The following is a 26,927-nucleotide window of genomic DNA, read 5'->3' as shown; positions in this document are numbered from 1 at the left end:
TAGGTTTCAGCTTCCTCTTTGCTGCTTTTGTTCTGCTTCTTCAACTGCACAGATCATTCTCCTTGGGCTAGAAAACAGAAGCAAAATAAGAACCGAACATTGCTGCTTTCTCTCTATTGTTTGTTATAATAGTTCAGTTTATACCTAAGAGTGTGCCACTTTCCCACTCTGATATTGTTTAAAAAAAATAACAAAAAAACCCTGATATCCCTGAAGACTTATGTGAATAAAGTAGAAAAGACAAATACTTTGAGCATGTAATTAGTAAAAGTAGAAAACCAACAAATTCTTAATCTCTAAACAAACACAAAAGAGATTTTGAAAAGGAAGGGTAAAATAAATGGAATTGAAAATTTGTGGAAAATTGAGTTATTAAAACAGCTGGTTTTGCTTAAAAGACTAAAAACTGATTAAAGCATTAGCTAATTTAATTTTTTTAAAGAGAGGGAAACCAAATTGTCAAAAAATGAAGAAGGTGAATTCACAACAAATAGAAGGAAGGAAGCATTTATTAATAGCACCTACTATCTGACAGGTACTCTCTATGCTAAGTGCTTTACAAATATTTCATTTGATTCTCCCAACAATCCTTACAGGAGGCAAGTGCTGTTGTTATCCTCATTTTACAATTGAGGAAACTGAGTTAGCAGTTAAGGGACTTGGCTAGAGTCATACAGCTAGTAGGTGTCTGAGGCCAAATTTGAACTCAGGTCGTTCTGATTCCAGACCCAGTGTTCTATCCATTGTACCACCTAAATGCCTCTTGGGTTAGGAGAAGAAATAATGAGAATCATATGGCAGCAAAATTAAAAGCTTAAAGAAAAGGGATGGATTTTTCTAAAAATATGAAACAAAAATTACCCCCCTCCAAAAAAATAGCCTGTATTTTGAAGGAGAATATGAGTTAACCCTAAATTCCTATATAAAAAATTCTACGTCCAACCACGTTTACAGTTGGATTTTTTCAGACATTTAAGTAACACACAATTCCTATCCACACAAACTAGAAATGGACATAAACTTTCTATGAGGGAATCATGGTCCTGATTTCCAAACAAGGAGAAATGAAGCAGAAATGAATATTCATACAAAAATACTAAATAAAATACTGGAGAAAAGAGTATGTAGCATTCTAAAAATTGAACATTATGACTAAGTTGAGTTTCTGTCTGGAGTACAAGGATGGTTTACTATTAAGAAAACTGCAAAAAATCATTAATAAAACTTATAAAAAGTATATGGCTATATCAATAAAGGGAGAAGAAAACATTTAGTAAAATACAGCACCCATTTGTGTGAAGGATACTAAAAAATAGAGCAAAAAAATTCAGTGATTTTCCCTTTATTATCAGCATGTTTGATTTTTAAAGACTCTTAGACACATTTGCTAAAATAGAAGGAAAAGTAGGAATAATTGCAGTATAACTTATTCTACATGTAACTGTGGGACATACTTTTTCACTAATGTGCACTCTATAGGGTAGAGTGGGCACAAATTTAAAAATGGTTGTTGTTCTTTGTTCTTGAAGGGGACCAAAATGACCCCACTGTGTTGGAGTCAAGGTGCAATGTGTCTGACTGTCGCTGTTCAGACCAATACAAGATCATAATGCTGTGCCGCAGGTTGGGCACAAATAGTCCATATGCACATTTGGGGTGGAGTTGTCTCTAAATTTGCACATCTCACATTTCTTTTGAGCTACTGCGATTCTGCTTTGCTCATAGAGCACGGCGCCTTCTTGGACGTGGGTACACCATGCTGCGCAGTCCTTTGCCAGCATCTCCCATTGATCACAAATCAATTCCAAAGTTCTTCAGAAAGACCTTGAGAAATGTCCTTGTGTCACAGGAATGTAAGCAGTTTAAACTTATTGAATCTCTTATGATTTCTGTTTCCTATTTATCTTTTTACACTTCTCTTGAGTCTTGTATTTGAAAGTCAGATTTTCTATTCAGCTCTGGTCTTTTCATCAGGAGTGCTTGAAAGTCCTCTAGTTCACTGAATGTAGGTTTTATTTATCCTCTGAAGGATTATACTCAGTTTTGCTGGATAGTTGATTCTAGGTTGTAATCCTGGCTCCTTTGCCCTCCAGAATATCATATTCCAACCCCTCCACTGCTTTAGTGTAGAAGCTGCTAAATCTTGTGTTGTCCCAACTATGGTTGCATGATATTTGAATTGTTTCTTTCTGGCTATTTGCAATATTTTCTCCTTGACCTGGAAGCTCCGGAATTTGTCTGTAATATTCCTGAGAGTTTTTATTTTTTGGATTTCTTTCAGGAAGTGATAGGTAGATTCTTTCAATTTTTATTTTACTTTCTGGTTCTAGAATATCAGGGGGGTTTTCCATGATAATTTCTTGAAAGATGATGTTTAGGCTCTTTTTTTGATTATGGCTTTCAGTTAGTCCAATAATTCTTAAATTATCGGTCCTGGATCTATTTTCCAGGTTAGTTGTTTTGCCAGTGAGATATTTCACATTGTCTTCTATTTTTTCATTCTTTGGATTTTGTTTTATTGTTTCTTGATGTCTCACGAAGTCATTAGCTTCCGTTGCCCAGTTCCATTTTTTAAAGAATTAATTTCTTCACTTTTCCACTTGGCTAATTCTGTTTTTTTAGGAGTTCTTCTCTTCAGTGGATTTTTGTGCCTCTTTTACCATTTGGCCTATTATGTTTTTAAGGTGTTATTTTCTTCAGTATATTTTATGCTTCCTTTGCCAGACTTTTGATTCTTTTTTTTCCATGATTTTCTTGCAACAATCTCATTTCATTTCCCAATTTTTCCTCTACCTCTGTTATTTGATTTTTAAAAATCCATTTTGAGATCTTCCAGGAATTCTTTTGGGCCTGAGACCAATTCATGTTTTTTCTTTGAGGCTTTTGATGTAGCAGTTTTGAGTTTGTTGTCTTCTTGAGTTAGTGTTTTAAGCTTCCCTGTCACCATAGTAACTTTCTATGGTTAGGTTTTTTTGTTTGCTCATTTTTCCAGCCTGTTTCTTAACATTTTACTTTATGTTAAAGTTGGTCTTTGCCCCCTGGGTCCCACTGTCCCAAGCTTCAAGCCTTTATTCCTGTTGCTTTCAGAGATAGTTTTGGGGGTCTGTAAGTTCTTCAAAGGTGGTATGATATAGGGAGAGGTGTGGTCACTGTTCCCCTGGCCTGTCCTCTAGCCTGTGAGTGATCCACAAGCACTCTTTCCCATGTGGAACAGGGACCAGGGTTCCCATTCCCCTGCAGCTGCAAGCTCTGGTGTGCTAGTGCTCCTTATCCACATATAGGCAATGTGACAGAGTCCTGTACCCACTGCCAGCAAAGGGACCCCTTCAATCTCCTTCTGACCAGTTGTTTGACCCCTTTCCCGTCTGTGGGCTGAGAGTTTCAAAAACCCCTAATGACTTTGCTGAGTCAGTGTATCAGTAAGGCAATGATGACAGTGTACATGATGATTGTCAAAATGTTTATGTGGTTCTGTATTGCAAAGTATACGAGACTCTCCACATAGAAGGTAGAAGAAGTAAACCAGCTATTCAGACACCAGACAACCAGATCCCACAAGCCATCTGCCCAATCCATCACAGCATCAAAGCATTCGATGCATAATGTCACAACATGGAGCCTTACCATTCCAAAACCTCTCCCACCCCCCACCCCCTGCTGGGGTCTTCGCAAAAGCAGACTCACAACACAGGTGTCACTGTCTGTTCAGCTATCAGAGGCTGACTTGCGTTACCTCAGCTCTAACAGTCACAATGCATATTAACAGCTGTCTCTGTCTCTCTCTCTCTCTCTCTTTCTCTCAATCTCAATCTCTCTCAGAATTTCCTGTGGCACAGTTTCTTTTTCCCCTCAGCAATCTCCTCCTGCCACATGTGACCCAGGCTTCCTATGACATAAGCAGGTCACATGGTCTACTAATGGGTGGGAAAGATCTTCAAATCTAAATTGCTGTTACAGTCTGTCACCCCCAAAGCCTGCTGCTATTTTTCTGAGGCCTGACCTGTGCTGGTACGGCATGTGCTAGACTGTGTTCCACTCTCACCCAAGTGGGACAGACTTTTCTTGCTGACCTTTGAAGTTGTCTTGGCCTGGAAAATTGTTTCCCCCCATTCTTTTGCAGGTTCTGGTGCCCCAGAATTCATTGTTTGGAGGGCAGTTTGGGTGAATCTCTTCCTTCTCCTCATCATCTTGTCTCTGCCCAATAATCACATTTTTTTAGGGAGTCTCATAACTCTTTGGTTAACTCTCAAAGCTTTCTCCTCCAGATTTTTTACTTTTGTTTGTTTTGAGCTTTCACTGTGGTTTCCTTCCTTGATTTCACCATTCTGATTTTGAGTTGAACAGTTATATTTCTCAGCGAATCTGTTGTTTTATTTTTTTCCACAGATATTTACAAGTAGATTTCCATTATCTTCTCATCTTCACTACTTTCATTTCTTCCTTCATTTCCATCAGTACAATTATTTTACACATTGATGTTCCTACTGTGTTATTCTGAATAGTGTTGCTTTAATTTATTATATTTTTCTTTCTTGTATGTTTGCTGCAGGTTATTTCATATTATATCCATCTGGTTGGAGCTTTTCTTTATTCACTTACCTGTTTGATCCTTTTCCTTTTTTAAAAAAATTATTTAATTTATTTAATATGTTTAGTTTTCAGCATCGATTTCCACAAGAGTGAGAATTACAAATTTTCTCCCCATTTCTACCCTCCCCCCCACTCAGATGGCATATATTCTGATTGCCCCGTTACCTCCCTTCTGTCACCCCACTGCCCCCCATCCCTTTTTCCCTTACTTTATTGTAGGGCAAGATAGATTTCTATGCCCCATTGCCTGTATATCTTATTTCCTAGTTGCATGCAAAAACTTTTTTTTTGAACTCTGCTTTTAAAACTTTGAGTTTCAAATTTTCTCCCCTCTTCCCTCCCCACCCACCCTCCCTAAGAAGGCAAGCAATTTAACATAGGCCACATGTGTATCATTATGCAAAACCCTTCCACAATACTCATGTTGTGAAAGACTAACTATATTTTGCTCCTTCCTATCCTTTCCCCCCTTATTCAGTTTTCTCCCTTGACCCTGTCCCTTTTCAAAAGTGTTTGCTTTTGATTACCTCCTCCACCTATCTGCTCTCCTTTCTTCACCTTTTATCTCATTCCTCCTTCTTTCCTGTGGGGTAAGATACCCAACTGAGTGTGTATGTTATTCCCTCCTCAGGTCAAATCTGATGAGAACAAGATTCACTCATTCCCCCTCACCTGCCCCCTCTTTCTTTCCTGCAAAACTGCTTTTTCTTGCCACTTTTATATGAGATGGGATCTTTTTCAGGAGGTGATCGGTGGATTCTTTCAATTTCTATTTGACCCTCTGGCTCTAGAATATCAGGGCAGTTCTCCTTGATAATTTCTTGAAAGATGATATCTAGGCTCTTTCTTTGATCATGGCTTTCAGGTAGTCTAATAATTTTTAAATTATCTCTCCTGGATCTATTTTCCAGGTCAGTGGTTTTTCCAATGAGATATTTCACATTGTCTTCCATTTTTTCATTCCTTTGGTTCTGTTTTATAATATCCTGATTTCTCAAAGTCACTAGCTTCCACTTGCTCCAATCTAGTTTTTAAAGTAGTATTTTCTTCAGTGGCCTTTTGGACCTCCTTTTCCATTTGGCTAATTCTGCCTTTCAAGGCATTCTTCTCCTCATTGGCTTTTTGGAGCTCTTTGGCCATTCGAGTTAGTCTATTTTTTAAGGTGTTGTTTTCTTTGGTATTTTTTCAGTATTTTTTTTGGTTCTCCTTTAGCAAGTCATTGACTTGTTTTTCATGGTTTTCTCTCATCATTCTCATTTCTCTTCCCAATTTTTCCTCTACTTCTCTAACTTGCTTTTCCAAATCCTTTTTGAGCTCTTCCATGGCCTGAGACCAGTTTATCTTTTTCTTGGAGGCTTTTGAAGTAGGCTCTTGTGACTTTGTTGACTTCTTCTGTCTGTATGTTTTGGTCTTTTTTGTCACCAAAGAAAGAATCCAAAGTCTGAGACTGAATCTGAGCGTGTTTTCATTGCCTGACCATGTTCCCAGCCAACTTACTTGACCCTTGAGCTTTTCATCAGGGTATGACTGCTTGTAGAGTGGAGAATGCTTTGTCCCAAGCTTGAGGGGCTGCGCTGTTGTTTTCAGAGCTACTTCTATACAGCCAGCTCTGCCACACCAGCGCTCCTCTTCCCCCAAGAACCGCCAGCCCGGACTGCGACTCAGATCTAAGCAGGCTCTGCACTCCTGCTCTGATCTGCCATTTAATTCCTCCCACCAGGTGGGCCTGGGGTGAGAAGCAACTGTAGCTGTAGCTCTGTAAGCAGCCTCGGAGGTACATCACCTCCGCTGCCCCCGGGGTGGTGTCCAAACCAGGAACTTCCTTCACTCTGTCCCCGCAGTTTTCCCCACTAACCTTCTCTGTTGTCTTTGGTGTTTGCGGGTTGAGAAGTCTGGTAACTGTCACAGCTCACTGATTCAGGGTGCTATGGCCTGTTTCACCCGGCTCCCAGTCTGGTTCATCTGGGCACAGCCCACGCTGGGCTCTGCTCCACTCTGCTCTGTGCGATAGACCCTACCCAGTAACCATCCAGGCTGTTCTGGGCTGAAGCCCTGCTTCCCTGTGCTATTTCGTGGGTCCTGCAGCTCTAGAATTTGTTCAGAGCCATTTTTTATAGGTGTTTGGAGGGTCCTGGGGGAGAGCTTTAGGCGAGTCCCTGCTTTCCAGCTGCCATCTTGGCTCCGCCCCCCCCCAAAGGAAAATTCTTACATCCCTTTTCTTTTTTTTAAGAGATTATTTTCTTTTAAGATGGTTTGGTTTGTTTGTTTTTTGGTAACACCACATTTTTTTGTTTTGATGTTTTTGTTGCTATTTTTGAAGAGGATGTGGGTTCTATTGTGCCATCTCATTCTACCACGTTCATTTATTATGTGCTTATGTTGTAATTTATGTATTTGTGTTCTCATCTCCACTAGGTTTAACCCCTCCTTGAGGGCAGGGATTATGTCTTAATTTGTCTTTGTCTCTCCCCTAGTGCTTATTAAAATTCGTTGCACATACTAATCACTTAATATGTCTGTTGAGTGCATGTTTTTTACTTAAATAAAATAGTGTTCAAGTGGTTAAATCTTTGTGATACAACATAAAATTTAATTCTTCTTTCTCTGTTCTCAAATAGTTTTCAGGAAGCACAGGAAGAGCTGGTTGAATTCCAAGAAGGAAGCAGAGAATTAGAAGCAGAATTGGAGGCTCAGCTAGTTCAGGCTGAACAAAGAAATAGAGACTTACAAGCTGATAACCAAAGATTGAAATATGAAGTAGAAGCATTAAAGGTATTTGAACATCTCGTTATAAGATCAACTTTATATAGTTATTTAATTTTTTATTTTAGTGAGAAACATAATGTGATGTGCTTACTGGCTTTTGAAACAGATCTCTATTCAGTAAATGAAAATGAATGAATAAATGAATTTATTGCATTTATAAGTGGCAGGTAGGTGGCATAGGGGATTGAGCTCTGAGCCTAGAGTTAGGAAGACCTGACTTCAAATACAGCTTTAGACACTTATTTTCAGTGTGACCCTGGGCACATCACTTAATCCTGTTTGCCTCGGTTTCCTCATCTGAAAAATGAGTTGGAGAAGGAAATGGCAAACCATCTCAGTATCTTTGCCAAGAAAACCCCAAATGGGGTCACCGAAATGACTGAACAACAGTAACGACAACCATTTATTTAGTGTATTTATTATGTGCCCAGAACCATGCTTTTAAATACTGCTTTCATTATCCTAAAGAGCTAAAGTGAAAGCTAAGAGGACAGGAAAGAGAGCAATAGAAAAACTACAGTTGGGTCAGTGTGGTCCGTGCACTAACAGAGTGCAGGCTAAGTCTGTGACACGGTAGGTGAAGCTTAGAGAGTTGTTTGGCCATAAAACCATATGTGAAGAAGCAAGAAGGGCCTGTAGTCTAACCTCTTCATTTTATAGATGTGCAAACTTAAACTTTGAGAGAATTTTAATGATTTGCACAACTACTAAGTAACATAGGCAGTACTTGAACCTAGGTCTTCCTGCCTCCAAGCCCAGATTTCTCATCTACACTGCCTCTATAATAGTGCGTGGGGAAAGAAACTGAAAATCGATTTTTAAAATAGTTTTTCCCCCATAGGATTATGAAGATTTTTGTATTGTGTCTTTAAGAGGCAGCATGGTTTGTTCGATAAATGGCTGCTCTTGGAATCAAGAGGCACTGAGCCCATTCTTGTTTCTGAGACATACTAGCTGTGTGAGTAGGGGCAGTGACCCCAGGTAGCTTTCTAAAATATAAATTATAGATAAGGTTGGTTGAGAGTGTTTACACTATGAGTTCCCTATACTAATGAAGTCTTAGGTCTGAGCTAAAACCAAAATAATTTGAAAGATCTCATATTTAGAAGTATAATTCTTTATTTTGGAGGTAGGTATCAATTTCCTAGCTATACCTATAAGTCTCCTTTGATATTTGATTATGGGATTATTCTTGAGAGATCAGTGCTAACTTTTTCCATAGTACTTCAAAGTACTTAAACTTACATTCATGTTCTGAGTCCTTTGTTTTGGAAGAAATTCAGTTATTTGGTGGTAGTGTATTCTGAATTTACCATAGACTGGATAAAGTTAAACTCATGTTCATATTCAGTCTATACATTGAATTTATATAAAATTTTCTATTAGTCATCTACAGCTGCTGTCATTTAGGAGGTTGTCAATGTCCTTCTAAATTTTTGAGGCAATGGAATCACATTAGTTGACTTTGACTCTTCAGAGAGCTCATTATCAGGCTTCCTTTTTGGGTTGGGTGTCAGGATAGTTGGTGGCAATGTCAGTGAATCTGATTTACTTGATTACACAAGTACATTTGGAATTTATATTTAAATTTTTATGAATCAGTGCATCTAAAATGTGTATATGATTTGACTTTTAAATATTGGAAAGGTGACATACCATATTATCAAAATTATGTTCCAATTTAATTTTTTTCCCAATCAAATTACAGGAAAACTAAATACCAATGCCATAGTACTAGTCCCTACACTTACTCTTACTTTTAGGAGAAACTAGAACATCAGTATGCACAGAGTTATAAGCAGGTCTCTGTTTTGGAAGATGATTTGAGTCAGACACGAGCCATTAAAGAACAATTACATAAGTATGTAAGAGAGCTGGAGCAGGCCAATGATGACCTGGAGCGAGCAAAAAGGTAGGTAACATACATTTTAATTTTTTTTACCCAAATATGGATATTGTAGATAAAATCTTTGCCTATGGTCCCCTTTTTCCCTGCTATCTAGAAGGGAGTTGCAGCTTTTGCTCATTTAACTTGCTCAAATCCAACAATCTGTGTAGCAAGAAAGAAAGAAAGAAAAATAGCAATTTAAATAGTGTCCACAATTGCATTTTCTATTAATGAATATATTTCTTTGTGAGCAGGTAACACCTGGTTCGATTGGTTCAGCCCCAGCCTTCAGGGTACATATATGTAGACTTAACTGAGCTAATAATCTGGCATCTCTAGCCCCAGTCATTTTTATGATGACACAATTAGAATTAAGTTTCCTGGTTCCCTTCCCCTCTCAGTTTTCATTTCTTTTTTAGGGAGTTCAGAGAATACCCTCATTTCAGTGGTACACACTATCCCACTGTACCTTGCTGCCTCATCCACTGGTTATGATGGGACAGTCTCTTATTAATGCCATGTCAGCTCTTTGTCTGAGCCCTGAGTGGCTCTGCATGAATATTCTGTGCACATTTGAACCACCAGCCTTGTGCTGCCTCTAAAACTAGGGGCAGTGGGGTCCACACATCTATACTGTTACATGATGGCATCTCTTCTCCTCCTGTAATAGCTGCCTATCCCTGTGCCACAATGTCATCTTTAGGAACAATTCCCTCACCACTTGTACTACTATCTTGGAATGGCTATGAGGTGGGGGCTTGGAATCTGCTATTAACCTCAGTTCCCACATACCTCTTATAGTGAGTGCATTTCTATGTATTGAGTGTGATTCTAGAATTTTCTTCATCATGCCTGTAATCAACCTATTCATTTTGCTTAACCTGGTAGAGCTAATGAGGACAAGTTTAGTAGGCTTTCATAGTATTCTAGGTCACTCGTTTTTACTTCCTTTTTGTCTTTTTTTTTGCTTCTTAGTAAAGCAGGAAAAAGAGACAATTATGTAGCCGTATTATAACCTCCTTAATACTTTTTGTTTTTATATCACTTTAAATTTCTAATATATCTTTTTTTTCCTCTTCCCAGAAAGCCGCTTCTTATAGTGAAGAATTAAAAGAGAAAAAAAAGTTCAGTAAAATTAACCGACAAATAAAAAAAAATCTTACATTATATGCTATGTTGCATGCCCATAGCTTTGCCTCCATCTCAGAATTAGGGTTAGAATTGGTTATCAGACCTATTTATTTGATGCCAAAATTTTTTTTTCTCAGTTGACTATTTTCCTTCTTAGGTGAATTGATTTTGCTCATGCAAAAGCTTTTCATTTTCATTTAATTGAAATCATCTTTTCATCTTTTGTTATTGCCTCTATCCCCTTATTTGGTTAAGAGTTTGCCCCCCTGGACCAGGACCTTAATTTTTTTGTGTCATAGACCTTTGACAATCTGATGAACTCTGTGAACCCTTTTTTCAGAATATTTTCAAATGCATAAAATGCATAAGGTTATGAGATAAACCAATTATGCTTAAATGAAAATGGAGTTTTTTTTTTTCTCATCCAGGTTTAGGAACCCTCTGAAATCTATCTTTCTGTAGACACCTTGGGAGTCAGTGGACCTGAAGCTAAGAACCCCTGCCATAGAAATAGCTGTGAAAAGTACCTGATTTAGTTCTCTTCTAACTTTTTTTTTAATAACATAGCCTTTTATTTTCAGGTCACTTAGTCATTTTTCTACTTTGCCTTAACAATTCTTGTCAGATAGGGAGTTTTTCCTTAGGTAACTTGTTTATCACACCCTGGCTATTGAATTCATTTATTTGTGATTCTTTTTTTTAAGGAAAGATTAAAGATATTTTCAGAGAAGAGATTAGCAGGTGGAGATTAGATCCCCTGGTTAATGAAAAAAATCCAGGTTTGCATTTTAGTCAGTAGACAGCTGTTTTTAGCTGAGAAGTTGATTAAAGGAGGGGAAAAAGCCAAGGAGACATGCCAGGCAGCTCCGAAAGTTACAACTCAGCCAATTTTCAGACATGGACTGGGTGAGAGAGGCTTTGGTTCAGTTTGGGCAATTTTTCCAGCATTTCCATCAGCAAGGGAAAGCCAGGTCTCTTCTCAAGTTGAAGCCCCAACAAACTGACAAGATCTCAGTGACTTCTTTCCCAAGCTGATTTATGCCAGGACTTCTCAATACATTCCCTGATTCTATTCTGCCAAATCAGGGCCTCTGCAGCTTGGGTCCTAAAAGGCCAGTCTCTTGCTTGTAGCTCATACCAAACCATCCCAAAGGCATAAGCATCAATTGTGCTGGAAAAGGGTGGCTTGTCTTCATCTTTCCCAGGGGTCATCTCCGAAACAATTTCTGGGGCCAGATAGCATCATCAGTTATGTGGCAGCTTCAGTTTGTTTTCCTACCTGTCTTCCTGGACCTTACCAGAGATCCCAAACAGCTTGAAGTCTGTGATGACCACTTTACCATTGTCATAGAAGATGTTCTTGGATTTCAGGTCTTTGTGTGATGTCCTTGGTGTATAGGATACTCCATGCCTTTGACGATATCCTGAGCAATCTGAATGGTTTTGTTTATCCAGGTTTATCTTGGGGATCCCTCACAAATGAGTGAAGCATCTGTACTTTATAGAAACTGGTGATGATGGTGGGGGCGGTGTTAGGAATTCATACATACCCCTCCATGAAGAGTGTGATCTTCTTGTGCCATACCTGCCTGTTAATTCACCACCTCCTTTTTAAACAGCTTGAGATGGTCCTGGTTGTTGCCATTAATCTTCAGAAGACAGATTGTCGCCTCCTTGTGCTCTCTGCCCTAGTAGACTCTCTCCTACTGTCCCTGCCCAATGCGCTCTCCCTTTGAGATTGTGCCCCTCCTGCAGGTAGACTCTGGTCTTGCTGAATGTCCATCTCATCTTTGTCATCTTCCAACTCTGATTCACTTGCCTCTTGTTCTTTTACCTCTATATCATGGTTGTCAGCCATAGCGGCTTTCAATTGGTCATTGACCTGTGTATCTTCAGCTGCATCAGGCTTGGGGTAGAGTGGAAGCATTTGGGAAACTAAACCTGTTGAACCATTGGGAAGGGGTTTGGTAGTGGTGTTGTACTGAGGAGGGTTGGAAGATGGTGTGGAGGAGATAATAGAGGACAGTGAGGTGAGTCATGGCTGGGGGATGTTCCTTCTTTGTCAGGGCTTTTGGGAGAGTCGTGAAATCGAGTTCTGTTGATCTCCACTGGGTTGCTGTCTGAAGGCAAAAATTCTGTCCTCTGTAGTGTAGATAATGGTAGGAACAATATTCTACAAACACGGGCTTCTTTTATGTTTTCTTATGACCTTTTAACCTGCAGTTCTTCACCTTCTCCCCAAACATCACGCTCTGATGCCTCACATGACACATCTGGGATAGCCAAGACTTTGTGGAGAACTTGTGGGTCGTCTCTTTGTACTGTCTTTAGGGATCCATGGGGGAGATCAAAATTGATGGAAATTCTGCTACAGAATTTTTGTTGATTCTGTTTCCAATTTGTGACTCCTGAAGTTTGCTCCTGATAAGAGTCAAGAAGTTGGTAAGCAACTGAAAAAGTTTGTGGCTAGGTAGGGTGGCAGACTGAACCACTGGAAAGAGTACTTCAAATCACTGATACTAAGAAAAATGCAAATCGGAACTAGTCTGTGGAAAGAGGATGGATACGTTGGGAAATGTCATAGGTGATGTAAATATAGTATCTTTAAACATTTATTTTAAAATACATTGATAAACTTAATCAGTATTGCAGGTAAGTTCCAAAAATGATTGCATTCTCCTTAGAAGTTATTTTGTCAAGATTTCTTCTACTGCTTATTCCACTGGACTTATGTTTACTAATTACTAGATTCGTTTACCTGAGGGAAAAGTTTAGTGTGGTTTATCCCCTGGTAGCAGTGATTGATTCTTTCTGCTTGTCGAAACAAAAACAGCCATAGCATAGAATAAGAAGTGAGCTTCTGAGGCAATGCTTCAATCCAAGTTTCATAGCTATTTCCATTGCTTTTATCTGCTACACTGTTGCCTTACAATGGATAATTAAGGACTGTCTGAATTCAGAGGAAGAGGGAGAGAAATAATTTTGGCTGGAATAATCAAAAAAAATTTAAAAATGGAATAATTTTGTCTTAACCATTTGCATATGTTACATGTAAACACTTTATTTCATGAAAATCTAATATTTTGACCTTTATTTTTAGGGCCACAATAGTTTCGCTGGAAGACTTTGAACAAAGGCTGAATCAAGCCATTGAACGAAACGCATTTTTGGAAAGTGAACTTGATGAAAAGGAATCTCTGCTGGTCTCTGTACAGAGGCTAAAGGATGAAGCAAGAGGTACAGGTTTTTCCTGCAGTGATTGGTCCAAAACACTATTCACATTCTTAATGGTATCTATGTGCAAAGTGAACAGAGCTTTAGACTTGCAGGCAGGAAGACCTGAATTTGAATCCTGGCTCAGAGATTTACTAGCTGTCTGATCTTGGGCAAATCACTTACCTATGCTCAGTCTCAGGTTCCTTCATCTGTGAAATGGGCCTAATAACAGGGCCTGCCTCAAGGGGTAGACAGCATGTTTTGTGAAGCACTCGCTGTGTGTATACATGTTAGCTGCTGCTATTATTTTTATTATTCCATTTGCTGTTACATTTTCCTGTGGTTCTCTGCTCCCTTAGAGTGTTCATCTAATTCTCAGGGACTTTAGATTCCGCTTTGTGTGTTCTACATCTGTAGTCCTAGCCTGTAGTTCTGTTTTCAGGTGTTTGCAGTTCATTTCCATTTGAATATCGTAACATTATTTCCTTGGAAGTAGCTTCCTTTCCTGTCCTGCTACAGAATTTTCTTCCACGCCTCCAACGATGCTTACAACTTAAAGCTCTCTTCCTCTAACTTCCTTTTTTCTTAAGGAGCCCCGGCTTCAGAACCTTCATTAGCCTATAAGCCACTTGATATCGTTTTGAGAGTCATTAGCCAAGAGGTAGCTGTTGAATTTGTGAGAGAATGTGAATTAATTTTTAGTGGGAGAAGAGCTGAAGCTTAAGTCTTGAAAGATGAACATAGGAGGTTAGAGGATAAAGAAAAAGTCAATGGAGCAAACAGAAGAAATTGTAGACATAGGAAGAGAAGCAGGAAGTATCATTGTCATTGAAGTAAGGGAGAAAAACTAAGGAACAAAGTGAATGTCAGATGTCTTAACGAGGTCATCAAGGAGAAGGATTTTAAAAATATCTAGTGTTACCAAAAGAGAGATCACTGTTGACACTAATGACTCCTTGGATCAGGGATTTTGAAGTCTTAGATTTTAATCTAGTGGAGGGGTTCAGGTCCTTTGTTATAATCTTGAGGAAGCCATTTAAAAATATTTGATATTTTAAAGAAATCATTACTTCCTGCTGGCTCTTTTTTACATTTGGTGTCTTTTTTTTCTTTTCCTGTTAGTATGTTAAGAGAATACATTACCTGCTAGTAGTAGAATGTAAAATCCGTTACTCTTTCCGAAAAGCAATTAAGAAGGGATAAAGTATATTAAATTTCTCTTTAGTACATCACCTGGTGTATTTTTGGCTCATCTTGATTTTTTTTTAACCGGGGTATGCAGTGGCACAAGTAATTATTCTCAAGACTTCAAACATAGTAGACACTTAACATTTTTTGAATGAATGGAAAGTGCTTCCTATGTGTAAAACACTGTGTTAAGCAATGGGGATGTTTAAACAACTTCTCTCAAGGAGTCCATATCCCGTTGGGTGACACAACACAGAGAAGGTTTCAGAAATAAGGCAGATGGTAACACTTCGTTAGTATTGTTCCCATTAATAAAACCCTCTCAGTTTCTGATGTCAAATCATTTGATGCTGCCCAGGTATTAAGAATTTTTTTTTCTGGGTCTGTAGTATCTGTGGCTGCCAAGGAGGTGGCAGCTTCAGCACCTATGCAGGTCTCACATTTCCACAAGGGGCAGATTAGAAATAGTGGGATGAGACAGTACTGCTATTTCTAGGGTTCTTAGACTTAGCTCACTGAGAGTAGCAGTTGGTCAGCAGTGGGTATTGATAGGAATAGGCATGGCGGCTCTTTCTCCACAGGCCTTGGCCCTGTGGATGATGGTCGTGGGGTCAGTCTGGAAGCCGAGCTGAATAAACATTTTTAAAGTTCTAAGACATTATTTAAACACTTGAGTCATTATAGTAACCCAGTAGACACTTTCTAATATATAAATACGAGAAACTGAATGGTTTGGAAAATTTGTAGTTGAGACACTATTGAAAGAATATGTAATATTCATGGTAGCCTATTCAGTTATAGTTCCTGAATGATATCCTGTGCTTTGTCTCTGTTACTTCCAATAAGTGTTACTACTTAAACATTTTTTTTAAATTATAGATTTAAGACAAGAACTAGCAGTGCGTGAAAGGCAACAAGAAGTAACCAGAAAGTCAGCTCCTAGTTCTCCAACTCTAGATTGTGAAAAAATGGATTCTGCTGTTCAGGCATCCCTTTCTTTGCCAGCCACTCCTGTGGGGAAAGGGACAGAGAACAGCTTTCCTTCACCAAAAGGTTTGTAATTTCTTCTCTCTTCCCAGCAGTAGAATGTCAGCTTAAATAGTTTGATGATTAAGCAGGATAGTTGGGGATACTGGTGGACCAGGCCTATGGTATATTCGGCATAGTGATACTCCTATGGGAACTCTTGATTGGAAAACTACTTTCAGCAGTGCAGATTGACACCTGCTCTGCAATTTGTAATCTTAGACAGTTGCTTTGGGACACTTAGAGGTTAATTGGCTTTCCAGGATCACGTAGCCAGAGGTAAGGCTTAAAAATAGACCTTCCTGATTTGGAAGCCAGCTCTCTATCAAGTATGTCATGTTTAAATGAGTCTTTGTTAAAAGGGTAAAACATTTCTAGTCATTTAGTCAACTAGCACTATTAAGTAGCAGGTATACAAAGAAAGGCAAAAAACAAGAAAACAGCCCCTCCTCTTAAAGAACTCCCAGTCTAATGGGAGAGACAACATACAAACAACTATGTAAAAACATGATATAAATAGGAAAATTATATTCTTAGAAGGAAGGAGCTAAGATTAAGTAAGGCTGGGGAAAAGGCTTCTTACAGCAGGTTGGAATTTAGCTGAGATTTCAAAAAAGTCAGGGCGTGGAACTGAAGAATGAGTGTCTTCCAGGCTTTCGTTACAATGAAAATTCTTAGAGTCCGGAGAAATGTTATGTTCGAGAAACAGCAAGGAGGCCAGTGTCATTGGATCACAGAGTTTATGGAGAGGAATAAGTAAGAAGGTGGGAAGGGCCAGGTTATGAAGGGCTTTAAAAGCCAAAAAGAGGAAGTATAAAGCAAGTATATAAACCATGTTTTTGGATGGATGACTATATTAGGAAGGCAGAATTTATGATTTCAAAGAGAATCTCATATGTGCCTAAAAGGTCCGGAACCGCAGGATATAAGGAATTCTCTAGGCAGAAGGCAGGAGAACTAAAGCATGTATTTACACTCCACAGTAACAATCCCACAAACCAGCGTCCCCATTTTGATATTTTCATCAAAAGCTTCCAGGCCCAATAAGTCCGCCTCACAAGAGTAACCTAGGAGGCCACAGAGAAGCGAGATAGGTATAAGGCAAAATCGTATACATGCTTCCCCTCTACGGTAAGAAGATTACCCACTAGCCTCTAGTCAGCTCTGCTACCGGCAGCTCAGCTTCGGCTGTAGGCGTCTCTGGCTCCAACCGGAAAAGGAAAGGAGGATCTTCAAGCTGTCCTCTCCCCTCTTATAGAGTTTTTGACATCATCAAGCGCCGCCTGAACGACCAGGGCCGATTGGTTCTTGACTTGGCCACTCCCCCAGCGTAGACCACGTTAACACACCTCCCCTCAGCCAGCGCCACGACTCATCACACAGGAAGCTCTGGTCCTGCCCTGGAAGAGCAAGCCCCAGCGTCCAGGGAAGCTCAACGAGGCAAGCTGAGTCATTCAAAGAAAACAAAGTCCATTCTGGCTACAATGACCTGCCAAAAGAAAACACTGGGGAAATGTACAAATTTAAAAAAAACATTTTGAGAGAGAAATACATGACATTTAACTAACTTGTTTTTAAATTAAACACAGCGTACATAAAATTTCATCAAATACAAAATTAAATAATAAAAACATACTTTAGTTGCAGGTAAAGGAACATCTAGGGAAAAGAGAAAGAGGAGATACATTCAAACCAAAAAGAGTGACTGAAGGGGAAAAAAACATCTAAACAAAGAAAAGTAGAGAGAGAGACATTTAGCATAGGGGAGAAGCAGAATGGGAAACGTATTAAGAGTAAAATGGAAGAATCAACAGAGATAAGAGAAAGGAGCAAATATCTCTTCTTGCCCTAAATCCTGTATCCACCCTGCCAAAGGCCTTTGTTCTAACCTGCTTTACTATCTATTATTTCCTTCTGGATCCCAAAGACTCACCAAAAATGAATTGTAGCTTTTTGAAAGGCATTGGCCCCCCCAGTCAGCCAAAGCACCTTTGTTTCCTTTCAGCAACATGTTATCTTTTTTTCCTTTCCTATCATTTGTTTATGGATTGGGGCAAATCTTAAAGGGGTTTATGAGGTTCTGTTTGGATTTTGCCGCTCCCTTGTTGCTGGTGGTGAGTTGGGGTTGTAATAGCATAGCATGGCTCAGCTCGGGCCTTAGGTTAGGTCTTCAGAACTGCAACTAAAAAACCCTGAGTAACTGCCACATCAGCATGTCACTATGTGAAGATAAGCATTTATTTACAGTAACCAAATGAAGCTAACGAAGCTTCAAATTAATAAAACAAGCAACACCAAATTTAGAATAAAGTAAAAGAAACCTACAAAGGCAACTCTAAACATTGAAATGTCTTTTTCTGAACCCGTAGCCAGTAAGTTTTAACTTATTCCTTCTTCAAGAATTTCCTTAGTCATTTCTGTGAGAGTTATATAGCCTTTTTGTATTTATTGTAGTGTATGGTGAGAGTTGTTGGTCCAAAGCCAGACTACTTTTCAGTTTGTCCAGTAATTTTCATCAAATAGGGAGTTCTTTCCTAGATATGTTTTTGAATTCTTTTGACACTGTTATTGAGTTAAATTTTTTCTGATTCTTCCTTGTCTGTTCTGGTCTTTTGAGCTACTTTTATGTTTTTAACCAGTACCAAAATAGTTTTGATAACTTGACTTTATAATATAGTTTAAGAACAGGAGGCACCATTTCTCTTTTAAAAAAAATCCTTAATATTCTAGATCTGTTGTCTCTCCAAATAAATTCTGTTATTTTGTCTAGCTTTGTGAAGAGTCATCCCTTTGGCAGTTTGATTTCTGTAGCATTAAATCTTAAATTTAATTTACATAGTACTATTATAGCCTTGAGTACCAAATATCCTTCCAGTTATTTAAATTGTTTTTAATTTCTTTAAGGAATTTTTTTGTAATTATTTCTTTATGGGTATTGGGTATGCTTTGGTAGGTTGATTCCCGGGTATTTTATGCATTTTGTATTTACTTTAAATGGCACTTTCAGTTATTCTCATATTTTGTTATTGTTACAAAGAAACATTGGTATTTTGTTGGTTTATTTTGTAGCCTTCAACTTGACTGAAACTTAATTGTCTTGATTAGTTTCTCTGATGATTCCCTAGGATTTTTAGAGCAAACCATCGTAAGTATAGGGATAGGGACTAGACCTGTAATTTCACTGGTATGATTTGTACTGGATGAAGAAAGTCCCTCTAACCAATGCAAATGAGCACTGACTCTGCACTTTTAAATCTTAGAGAGTTTAAAATTTCTGAAGTGTCTCATCTGCTGATAATAACATTCCCAGGGTCATGCAATCAGTATAGTACTTGAAGCAAGACTGGAATTTAGGTCCTCCTGCCTCCAGAGCCAGGTCTATTGTGCTCACTAAACCTCACTGCCTCTAGTAGTAAAGTATTATGTCATCGGTACCAAGGGGTAGTCTTCTTTGCTTATCTTTATACATTTAATTTTTTCTCTTTGTTTTATTGCTAGCATTTCTAGAACTATGTTATATAACATCAGGGAGAAAAGGCAAGCCTTACTTCATTCCTGTAGGTACTAGTAAAGTTTCTAGTGTTTTCCCATTGCATATAAGAAAAGCTTTTAATTTTAGGTGATCTGTGCTTGAACTGTGTAGAATTTTTAGTATAAATAAGTTTTATACTGTGTTTCATATTTTTTGGTATTTATGAAAAAAATGTGGTTATTAGCATGCTTTTGCCCTTTTTTCTAGCATTCTGTAATCAGCATGGTGGGGTGGATTCAAGAACACAGAGTCAAATCCATACTATAATGAAGGATCGGAGTAGAACTTTGTGGAGAATTTGTTTTTGTTTGTTTTACTCATGTTGCGACTTTTTCAGGAAAGTAGATGTGTTCCCTGTTCTCATCTTCATAACATTTCAACTTGGTAGCCTTGGCTAAAGAAAAAAAAGTAATACATAATTTACAAGAGATTTTCACTCAGATTTTCCTGTGCCTACTCCAATTTAGCATTTTCTTTTGTGCCAGGGAAAGGTTCTTTAATCTCTATATTTTGTCTCCAAAATGAGCCTTCTGCATTTTCAAATGAGACAATATATTTAAAGTGTTTAGGGGAGCAGAAAACACTTCAGTTATTATCAGTATTTCAGGAGCAAAGTTCATTTTTGAAATTGGTAGTTGCATATTGTAGTTATTACCGTAGATGAAGGCACAGGCTAAATGAGTATTAATAAATAGTTTCAACAGCTACAGAATCTGTTGTCTATATCTTGATAGTTATTTTTCTTTCAATGGAGAGCAAAGTCGGTGGTAAATCCAGAATTGGCTATGGCTTCGTGTGAGTGCTAAATCCATTTTGCTCTGTTTCCTTTGAAGCAGGAGGCATGAAGAAGAGGGGTGATGTGTGTACACCCAGGACTAACTTAATTATTAAAAAGTAGGGGTAGGAGTTATGAAACAAATTATGCTTATGATGAGTAAATGTAATATGTGCAAAACCTAGAGAACTATAAACAATATGTCTTTATTTCCTCTAGGTATACCAAATGGTTTTGGTACCAGCCCACTAACTCCTTCTGCAAGGATATCAGCATTAAACATTGTAGGGGATCTCTTGCGGAAAGTGGGGGTGAGTACTCAGCTATTTATCCCTTCAAGTTTCAGTTACTGTGTGGTTACTCTCTATTATGTTGAAAGCAAAGAATAGAAAGGAACCTTTTTTACTATTAAGAAAATGTATAAACTGAGAAACTATAGAATATAGTGTCTAGAAGATTTTTTAATAGAAAACCAACTCCATATTTCTGTTTTTTGTTTTTTAGCCAGGCATGATCAATCCAACTTAATTATTCATTTGTGGAGCAGCTAGGTGGTGCAGTGAGTGGAGCACCAGCCCTGGAGTCAGGAGGACCTGAGTTCAAATCTGGCCTCAGACACTTGACACACTTGCTAGCTGTGTGACCTTGGGCAAGTCACTTGACCCCAATTGCCCTGCCTTCCCCCCTCCAAAAAAAAAACCAAACAAAAAAAACCATAAAAATAATTATTCATTTGATTGAATTTTTCATACCTCCTCCCTTCCTGCCTGATGATGGTTCACAATAAACCTCTAAGGGTAAATGGGAAAGAGGAAGGAGTTCAGGTTTCAGTCTCTTAATCTCATTATTTGCTGAAAGTTTTCTTAAAAATATGGAGTGAATGACTTCGCTATTCTCAGCATACTGTGATCCAAGACAATTCCAAAAGACTCATGATGAAAAATGCTGTAGACATCCAGAGAAAAAACTACTGAAGTCTGAATTCAGATAACAGCGTAACATTTTTCACTTAGTTTTTTCATGCTTTTTTTTTCTTTTTGTCTCTGTCTTCTTTCACAGCATGACTAATGTGGAAATATGTTTTGCATAATTGCACACGTATAACCTATATCAAATTGCTTACTATCTCAGGGGGGAGGGAAGGTGAGGGAGAGGTTTGGAACTTAAAAAAAAATTCTTTAAATGGATGTTAAAAAATTGTCTTTACGTGTAACTGGGGAAAAAATAAAATATTATTTAAAATATGGAGTTCACATTAATGTCTTAAATCAGTTGTTTAATTATTTTTATGAATAAGATCTTTCTCACAATAGCTGTGAGTACGTTGTAAACCTTAGTGTTTATCACTAATTGTGAACCAGTATACTGTATTGTTTATTACAGGAATTATTCCTTTTTTCTCTGTGCCATATCTGTCCCTCTACTAAATGGGAGTGATGACGTAGATCATGTGGTTAACAGGCTGAGCTGGTTTCCCCAGTGTGACACAAGGCCGTATGAGTGTTTAGGGGCTGTGTGAGAAGTCACCAGTGTTTACTTTTTGTGAACATTGTAATCATAGACATGAAGTAGAAGATAGAGATTATATGATAATGCCCAGTGATATTAGCAAAACATTGTTAGTTTTGTGCAAAATTGATATTTGTTTTATTTCAAAAGTTGTATTTAGAGAGTACCGGATCTAGAGTTAGAAGACTCGGATTTAAATTCCAGCTCTAAAAAGCAAGCTAAATTTAGAAGAGCTCAAAGGAGATGTTTGGCTATTGTTAAAATGGTTATTATAATTCCCATGTAAAAAGTATGTATTCTGTTGAGTCGAAGATTGGATAGAGAACTAGGAGACCTGAAATCCATCCCTGACTTTACCACTTTTGTGTTAGATTTTTTATTAACTGTCAGGGTAGGGTGGTATCCTCCTCCTTCAGAGAATAATTCATTAAGTTTATAAAGCGTTTTGACCTCCTTACAAAGAAACTTATTTTATTAGCTGTTTATTGTTTGATTAGAACACTAGTTGTGTAAGTTATTTAGATAGCCTTTCTTAAAAAATGGAAGAATGGCATCAATTATCCATGAGAATACAGAAGTGGTTTGAAATACAGATTCTTAAATGCAGACACTGTTTTGACAAGCAAATTATTATTTTTTCTTTATTTAGGCCTTAGAATCCAAATTAGCTGCTTGCAGGAATTTTGCAAAGGATCAAGCATCACGGAAATCCTATATTTCAGGGAATGTTAATTGTGGCCTGGTGAATAGCAACAGCACAAAGTTCTCTCGTTCAGGGCATGCATCTTTCTTTGATAAAGGGTAAGTCCTAAAGAACGTGGGAATTAATTTTTTTGAGTAAGACATCAAGAAGAGTTGCTGAATGACCAGGTGTGTTTAGTGAAACTTGGTGCACTTAAACACATAATACCTAAATAGACTTAGTTGGGCAAATCCAGAAAGCATAAACCAGTGGAAACTTGTTAAATTTAATCCAGGTCACCTGAGATCTACATTATATGTCATTATCAACCAGATTAGAATAGAATTAATTCTTATTTCCTTTAGAGCCTCTGCCCAAACCTTATAACCCATGTACAAAATAACAGACTCATTTAAGAAATGAAATTTGCTAGAGTTGCCTTACTTGGCCAGTAGGGATCACTCTCCTCTTGTTGGCCCACAAAGGAAAAAAGCTTTAGGCTAACTGAAAGAAGTAAATATTTCTAAAGGCATCTCTGATTCGGTAGCTTTTGAGCCGTTGCCTCTCTTATCACTAGTATTACTAACATAGGGAGTTCTTTTCTCCCATTTTCCCTGTGAAAGCAAAGCATTAGTTGCTAGAAGATTTCATAGACTTTTAAGGGAGCCTGCATTCCTTGTTTTGTTTACTAGCTATAATAAATACATGAAGAGTGTTAATGCCAGGTGTATTTAAGCCCACTGTAAAAGTAGCTTTTTACTCTCTTTGCATAAACATATATAACTGAGTATCTCCATTATCTTTGCCTTAGAAAGTTTGACTCTGGAGCCAGGCAAATAATACTGCTAATTAATGCTATTTGATTAAAGAGCATTTTACTTTCAAAGCGCACACGTCATTAGATCTAATAACCCTAACCATGTATTGCATATTGCTGAAATCTTAAGTAATTTTTTGTCCATCTCCTGGAGTTTCTTGGGGGATACACTCTCCCTGACAAGATGTGGACAGTTTTTCAGATAGACTTGAAGAATGGCCATATATTACTCTGATTTCAGGGGAACAGATAAGAATTTTGTGTGAAGACTTCTGTTTACCTCAAGTGCTATGGAGAAAATAAAGGGGCATCCTTTATATAAGCTTTGGGTGTTGGAAACAATATCTAGAACGTACATTAAATTTTTATCTAGTAACTTCAGATTGTCCCTAATATATTAGTTATTTTCTCCCCTTTTTGAATCATGTTTTCTGGGAAATCTATCAAACTTGTTAATACCATTCCAGGGGAACTGAGATAAACTATAGTTTCACTGATCAAATGCATTGTAATCTTAGAGACATACTAATATGTATTCCCATCATAGGAACAATGTCTTAAGTGTTGGTTTGGGGTGATCAGTACAATATTAATTGTGTGTACTGGCATAATACAGTATAATACTACTGTAATCATGTTAAAGACTGAAGAGATTTTTGTGGATTGGCCTAGGAATCTAGCCACCAGTTAAAATACTTCCTGTGGGAAAATGTGCTCCTGGCTCTAAACATCAGACCTATAGGTAAATTTTTGGAGCTCTAACCCTTTCGTAACCTATTTGCTTATGTTCTGTCCCTTTTTCAGGTCACTGAATTATGGCTAAGAAAATAAGCCTAGTTAGAAACATGAAGGAAGATAAATCTGTGTTAGTCAGATGGTCATTGTATTTCCTAGTGGGCTGGGAGGACTCATATGGAGGCCAGATGGTACTCTAATGCTTTTTTTGGTCAAAGGGGCATCATCCCTCTGGCTTCAGTTAACCTAAGGTTCGTTAATTGACATTTAATATATGTCAGCATGTACAACTTTGGAACAGTGTTAAAAACCTTTTTATTTGAATTGCTTTAAAAAAACACCACCAAGAGATTTAAAAACTTCATTGTATGTCTAAATCCCAATGGAAAAAGATAATGAATTATCAAAATAATCTGTACCAGCCTATCTAGAAGACATTTCTCCAGAGATGACTCTTGATGCCTATTTCTGTAGGTGGAACTTTGATTAGACTGAATGATTTCTAAGGTTTACAGTTCTGCAACATTTCTAATATGTCAACTTCCACGTTCTGTTGTCCAGGCCTTCTCTCCATTTCCCACAGCTGTTAAAATTCCTTTATTTTTCCTTGTCCATGAATTAGGTACAGCTTACTTCTTTGACCTATTCTCATGTGTCGTTGTGAGCTAAACAGCATAGGGATAAGGGGTGGTTTGAAAGGATGGAGCTCAGTCCCTTCCAGTGACAGATTTGAAACTGTGGACATATGGAAACTCTTCAACACCTAGCACAGAGTCTGACACATTTTTAATGAATGCTTTTTGACTGATTGACATCTATGGAAACAAGAAAGCCTTTCTGGAAACTTAAAGGTGGCGTGTTTGCCAGTGCAGTGTTTAGAGAACCAAGCTTATAAGTAATTTGGGATTATCTCTGGGAATTCGATTCTTAGTAATGAGACAAACATGTGACACTTTCAGACCTTATTGTTAGTATTGTTACTTGTGAATTTTTTTTCAACTATATAAAACCTTAGCATTAGTTGATTAGAATTTTTTTTTCTTTTCTCTGTCACAACTCTTTAAATGGATCAACTAGTGACTTATGCCCGACTGTCCATTTTAGTCTTCTGTTCTTGTTTGGATGAAGGAACTAGTGAACAGCAGTTCATTTTGTCGTTTGGCATATTCAAGGATGTGGACTTGAGTCTCTACTTGTACCACTACTTTGCTGTGTGTTCAAGGCATTTTGTCTCTCCGGGACTCACTCATTGAGCAAACTGGATAATCTCTGTAGTGTATGACTCTAGCTCAGGCTTTGTTCTCAGAAAGGGGGTAGAGTTAGGGAAGGAGAGAGAGTGATTCAAAAAGAAAACAAAGAGTGAATTATTTTGATGGGGAAAATTGTGTTGGTTATTAACAATCTTTTGTTTAAGGTACCTTATTTAACATTCACAACATTGGTCTATAGTTAAAGATTGCTATGCTTTTTCAGGGCTTCTGCAAATTAAGAGAAGTTCGGTAAAGGAGCTGTAAAAGCACATTCATTTTAAGAAAGTTTTAGTGTAAATTCAAAAATGTCCATAAAAATATTATGTACAAACAAGATATAGGCAGAATAAATTCAAGATAATCTCAGAGGGAAGGCCAGTCACTTTCTCACCCTTAAACCTGAGCACTAAGGTCTCTTCCATCTTTGACATTCAGTGATTCTATAACTTGTGTGTGTGGTTTGTTAAAAGCTTTCCTATGCATTATAGAGCAGGCTCTACAATGAGCCTGTCTTTCCTTCCTTCTTCACTGTTCCTTCTGTCCTTTTAAATAGAATGAATGCTCCTTAAGGGCAGGGACTGTGTTTTTGCCTTTCTTTATATCACTGGTGCTCAGTACAGCGCCTGACACATAGTAAGCACTTTCTAAACTTGAATTTCTGACTGCCTGCTTGGCGATATCAAGGCAAAGAAGGTTGAGCCCTGTAAATTGTATCTCTGTTAGAGAAAATCTGTCTTGTAGGCAAGCCTTTCTTGCTCTGCTCCACTCTTAAAAAAATACCTTGCCAACACCAGAAAGAAACCTGTGATAGTTCACTTGAGAAAATTGTTCGCAGAGAAGAATTAGAAGCAATTCAAATGGCTGTCTTTTGTTTTTATTTTTGAACTTTTGAGATGCAGAATTATAATTTAAAAATCGGAGTGAGGGGGCGGAGCCAAGATGGCAGCTGGAAAGCAGGGACTAGCATGAGCTCCCCGCCGAGTCCCTCCAAAAACCTATAAAAAAAATGGCTCTGAACCAGTTTTAGAACTGCAGAACCCACAAAACAGCAGAGGGAAGCAGGGCTCCAGCCCAGGACAGTCTGCATGGTCTCTGGGTGAGGTCTATCCCACACGGAGCTGGGAGCTGGGAGTGGAGTGGAGCTGAGCAGAGCCCAGCATGAGTGGCACAGACCAACCAGACCAGGAGCCAGGCAGAGTGTGCCCTAGCGCCCTGAATCAGTGAGCTGCGGCAGTTACCAGACTTCTCAACCCACAAACACCAAAGACAGCGGAGAAGGTTAGTGGGAAAAGCTGTGGGAGTGGAAGGAGTTCGAGGTTTGGCCACTGCCCCTGGGGCAGCGGAGGTGGGGCAGCTACAGAAGTTCAGCTGCAGTTGCTTCTGGCCCCAGGCCCCCCTGGTGGGAGGAATTACATGGCGGATCAGAGCAGGAGTGAAGAGCCTGCTGAAGATCTAAGTCCAGTCCGGGTTGGGGGTTCTTGGGGAAGGAGGAGTGCTGGTGTGGCAGAGCTGGCGCATCCCCCCAGGCGTGGAACATAGTTCTCTAAACTCTACAAGCAGTCATACCTCACTGAAAAACTCAAGGGTCAAGTTAGTTGGCTGGGAATATGGCCAGGCAGCAAAAATGCACCCAGATTCAGTCTCAGACTTTGCATTCTTTCTTTGCTGACAAAGAAGACCAAAACATACAGACAGAAGAAATTAATAAAGTCAAAGAGCCTACAACAGAAGCCTCCAAGAAAAACATGAACTGGTCCCAGGCCATGGAAGAGCTCAAAAAGGATTTGGAAAAGCAGGTTAGAGAAGTAGAGGAAAAATTGGG

The 26,927-nt window shown here is 38.4% G+C and overlaps 1 protein-coding gene across 7 annotated transcripts in view; it reads left to right on the top strand.

The window, feature by feature from the left end:
• Nucleotides 1–26,927, top strand: part of NDEL1 (nudE neurodevelopment protein 1 like 1) — a 94,945-nt gene that overhangs the window by 46,327 nt on the left and 21,691 nt on the right. For 6 of the 7 annotated variants that reach the window (XM_036767257.1, XM_036767261.1, XM_036767260.1 and 3 more), the window contains 6 exons: nucleotides 7,209–7,362; nucleotides 9,120–9,268; nucleotides 13,476–13,612; nucleotides 15,659–15,832; nucleotides 20,332–20,423; nucleotides 22,271–22,422. In XM_036767257.1, the coding sequence (XP_036623152.1) occupies nucleotides 7,209–7,362; nucleotides 9,120–9,268; nucleotides 13,476–13,612; nucleotides 15,659–15,832; nucleotides 20,332–20,423; nucleotides 22,271–22,422 (858 nt within the window). Of the gene's footprint in view, nucleotides 1–7,208; nucleotides 7,363–9,119; nucleotides 9,269–13,475; nucleotides 13,613–15,658; nucleotides 15,833–20,331; nucleotides 20,424–20,616; nucleotides 20,694–22,270; nucleotides 22,423–26,927 lie in introns of those variants that run through there. The other variant, XM_036767262.1, reaches the window with a different exon arrangement.

This window comes from Trichosurus vulpecula, chromosome 7 (assembly GCF_011100635.1).
Source record: "Trichosurus vulpecula isolate mTriVul1 chromosome 7, mTriVul1.pri, whole genome shotgun sequence".
Taxonomy (NCBI): Eukaryota; Metazoa; Chordata; class Mammalia; order Diprotodontia; family Phalangeridae; genus Trichosurus; species Trichosurus vulpecula.
The sequence above is the reverse complement of the archived record's forward strand: the minus strand, read 5'-3'. Positions and strand labels throughout refer to the sequence as shown.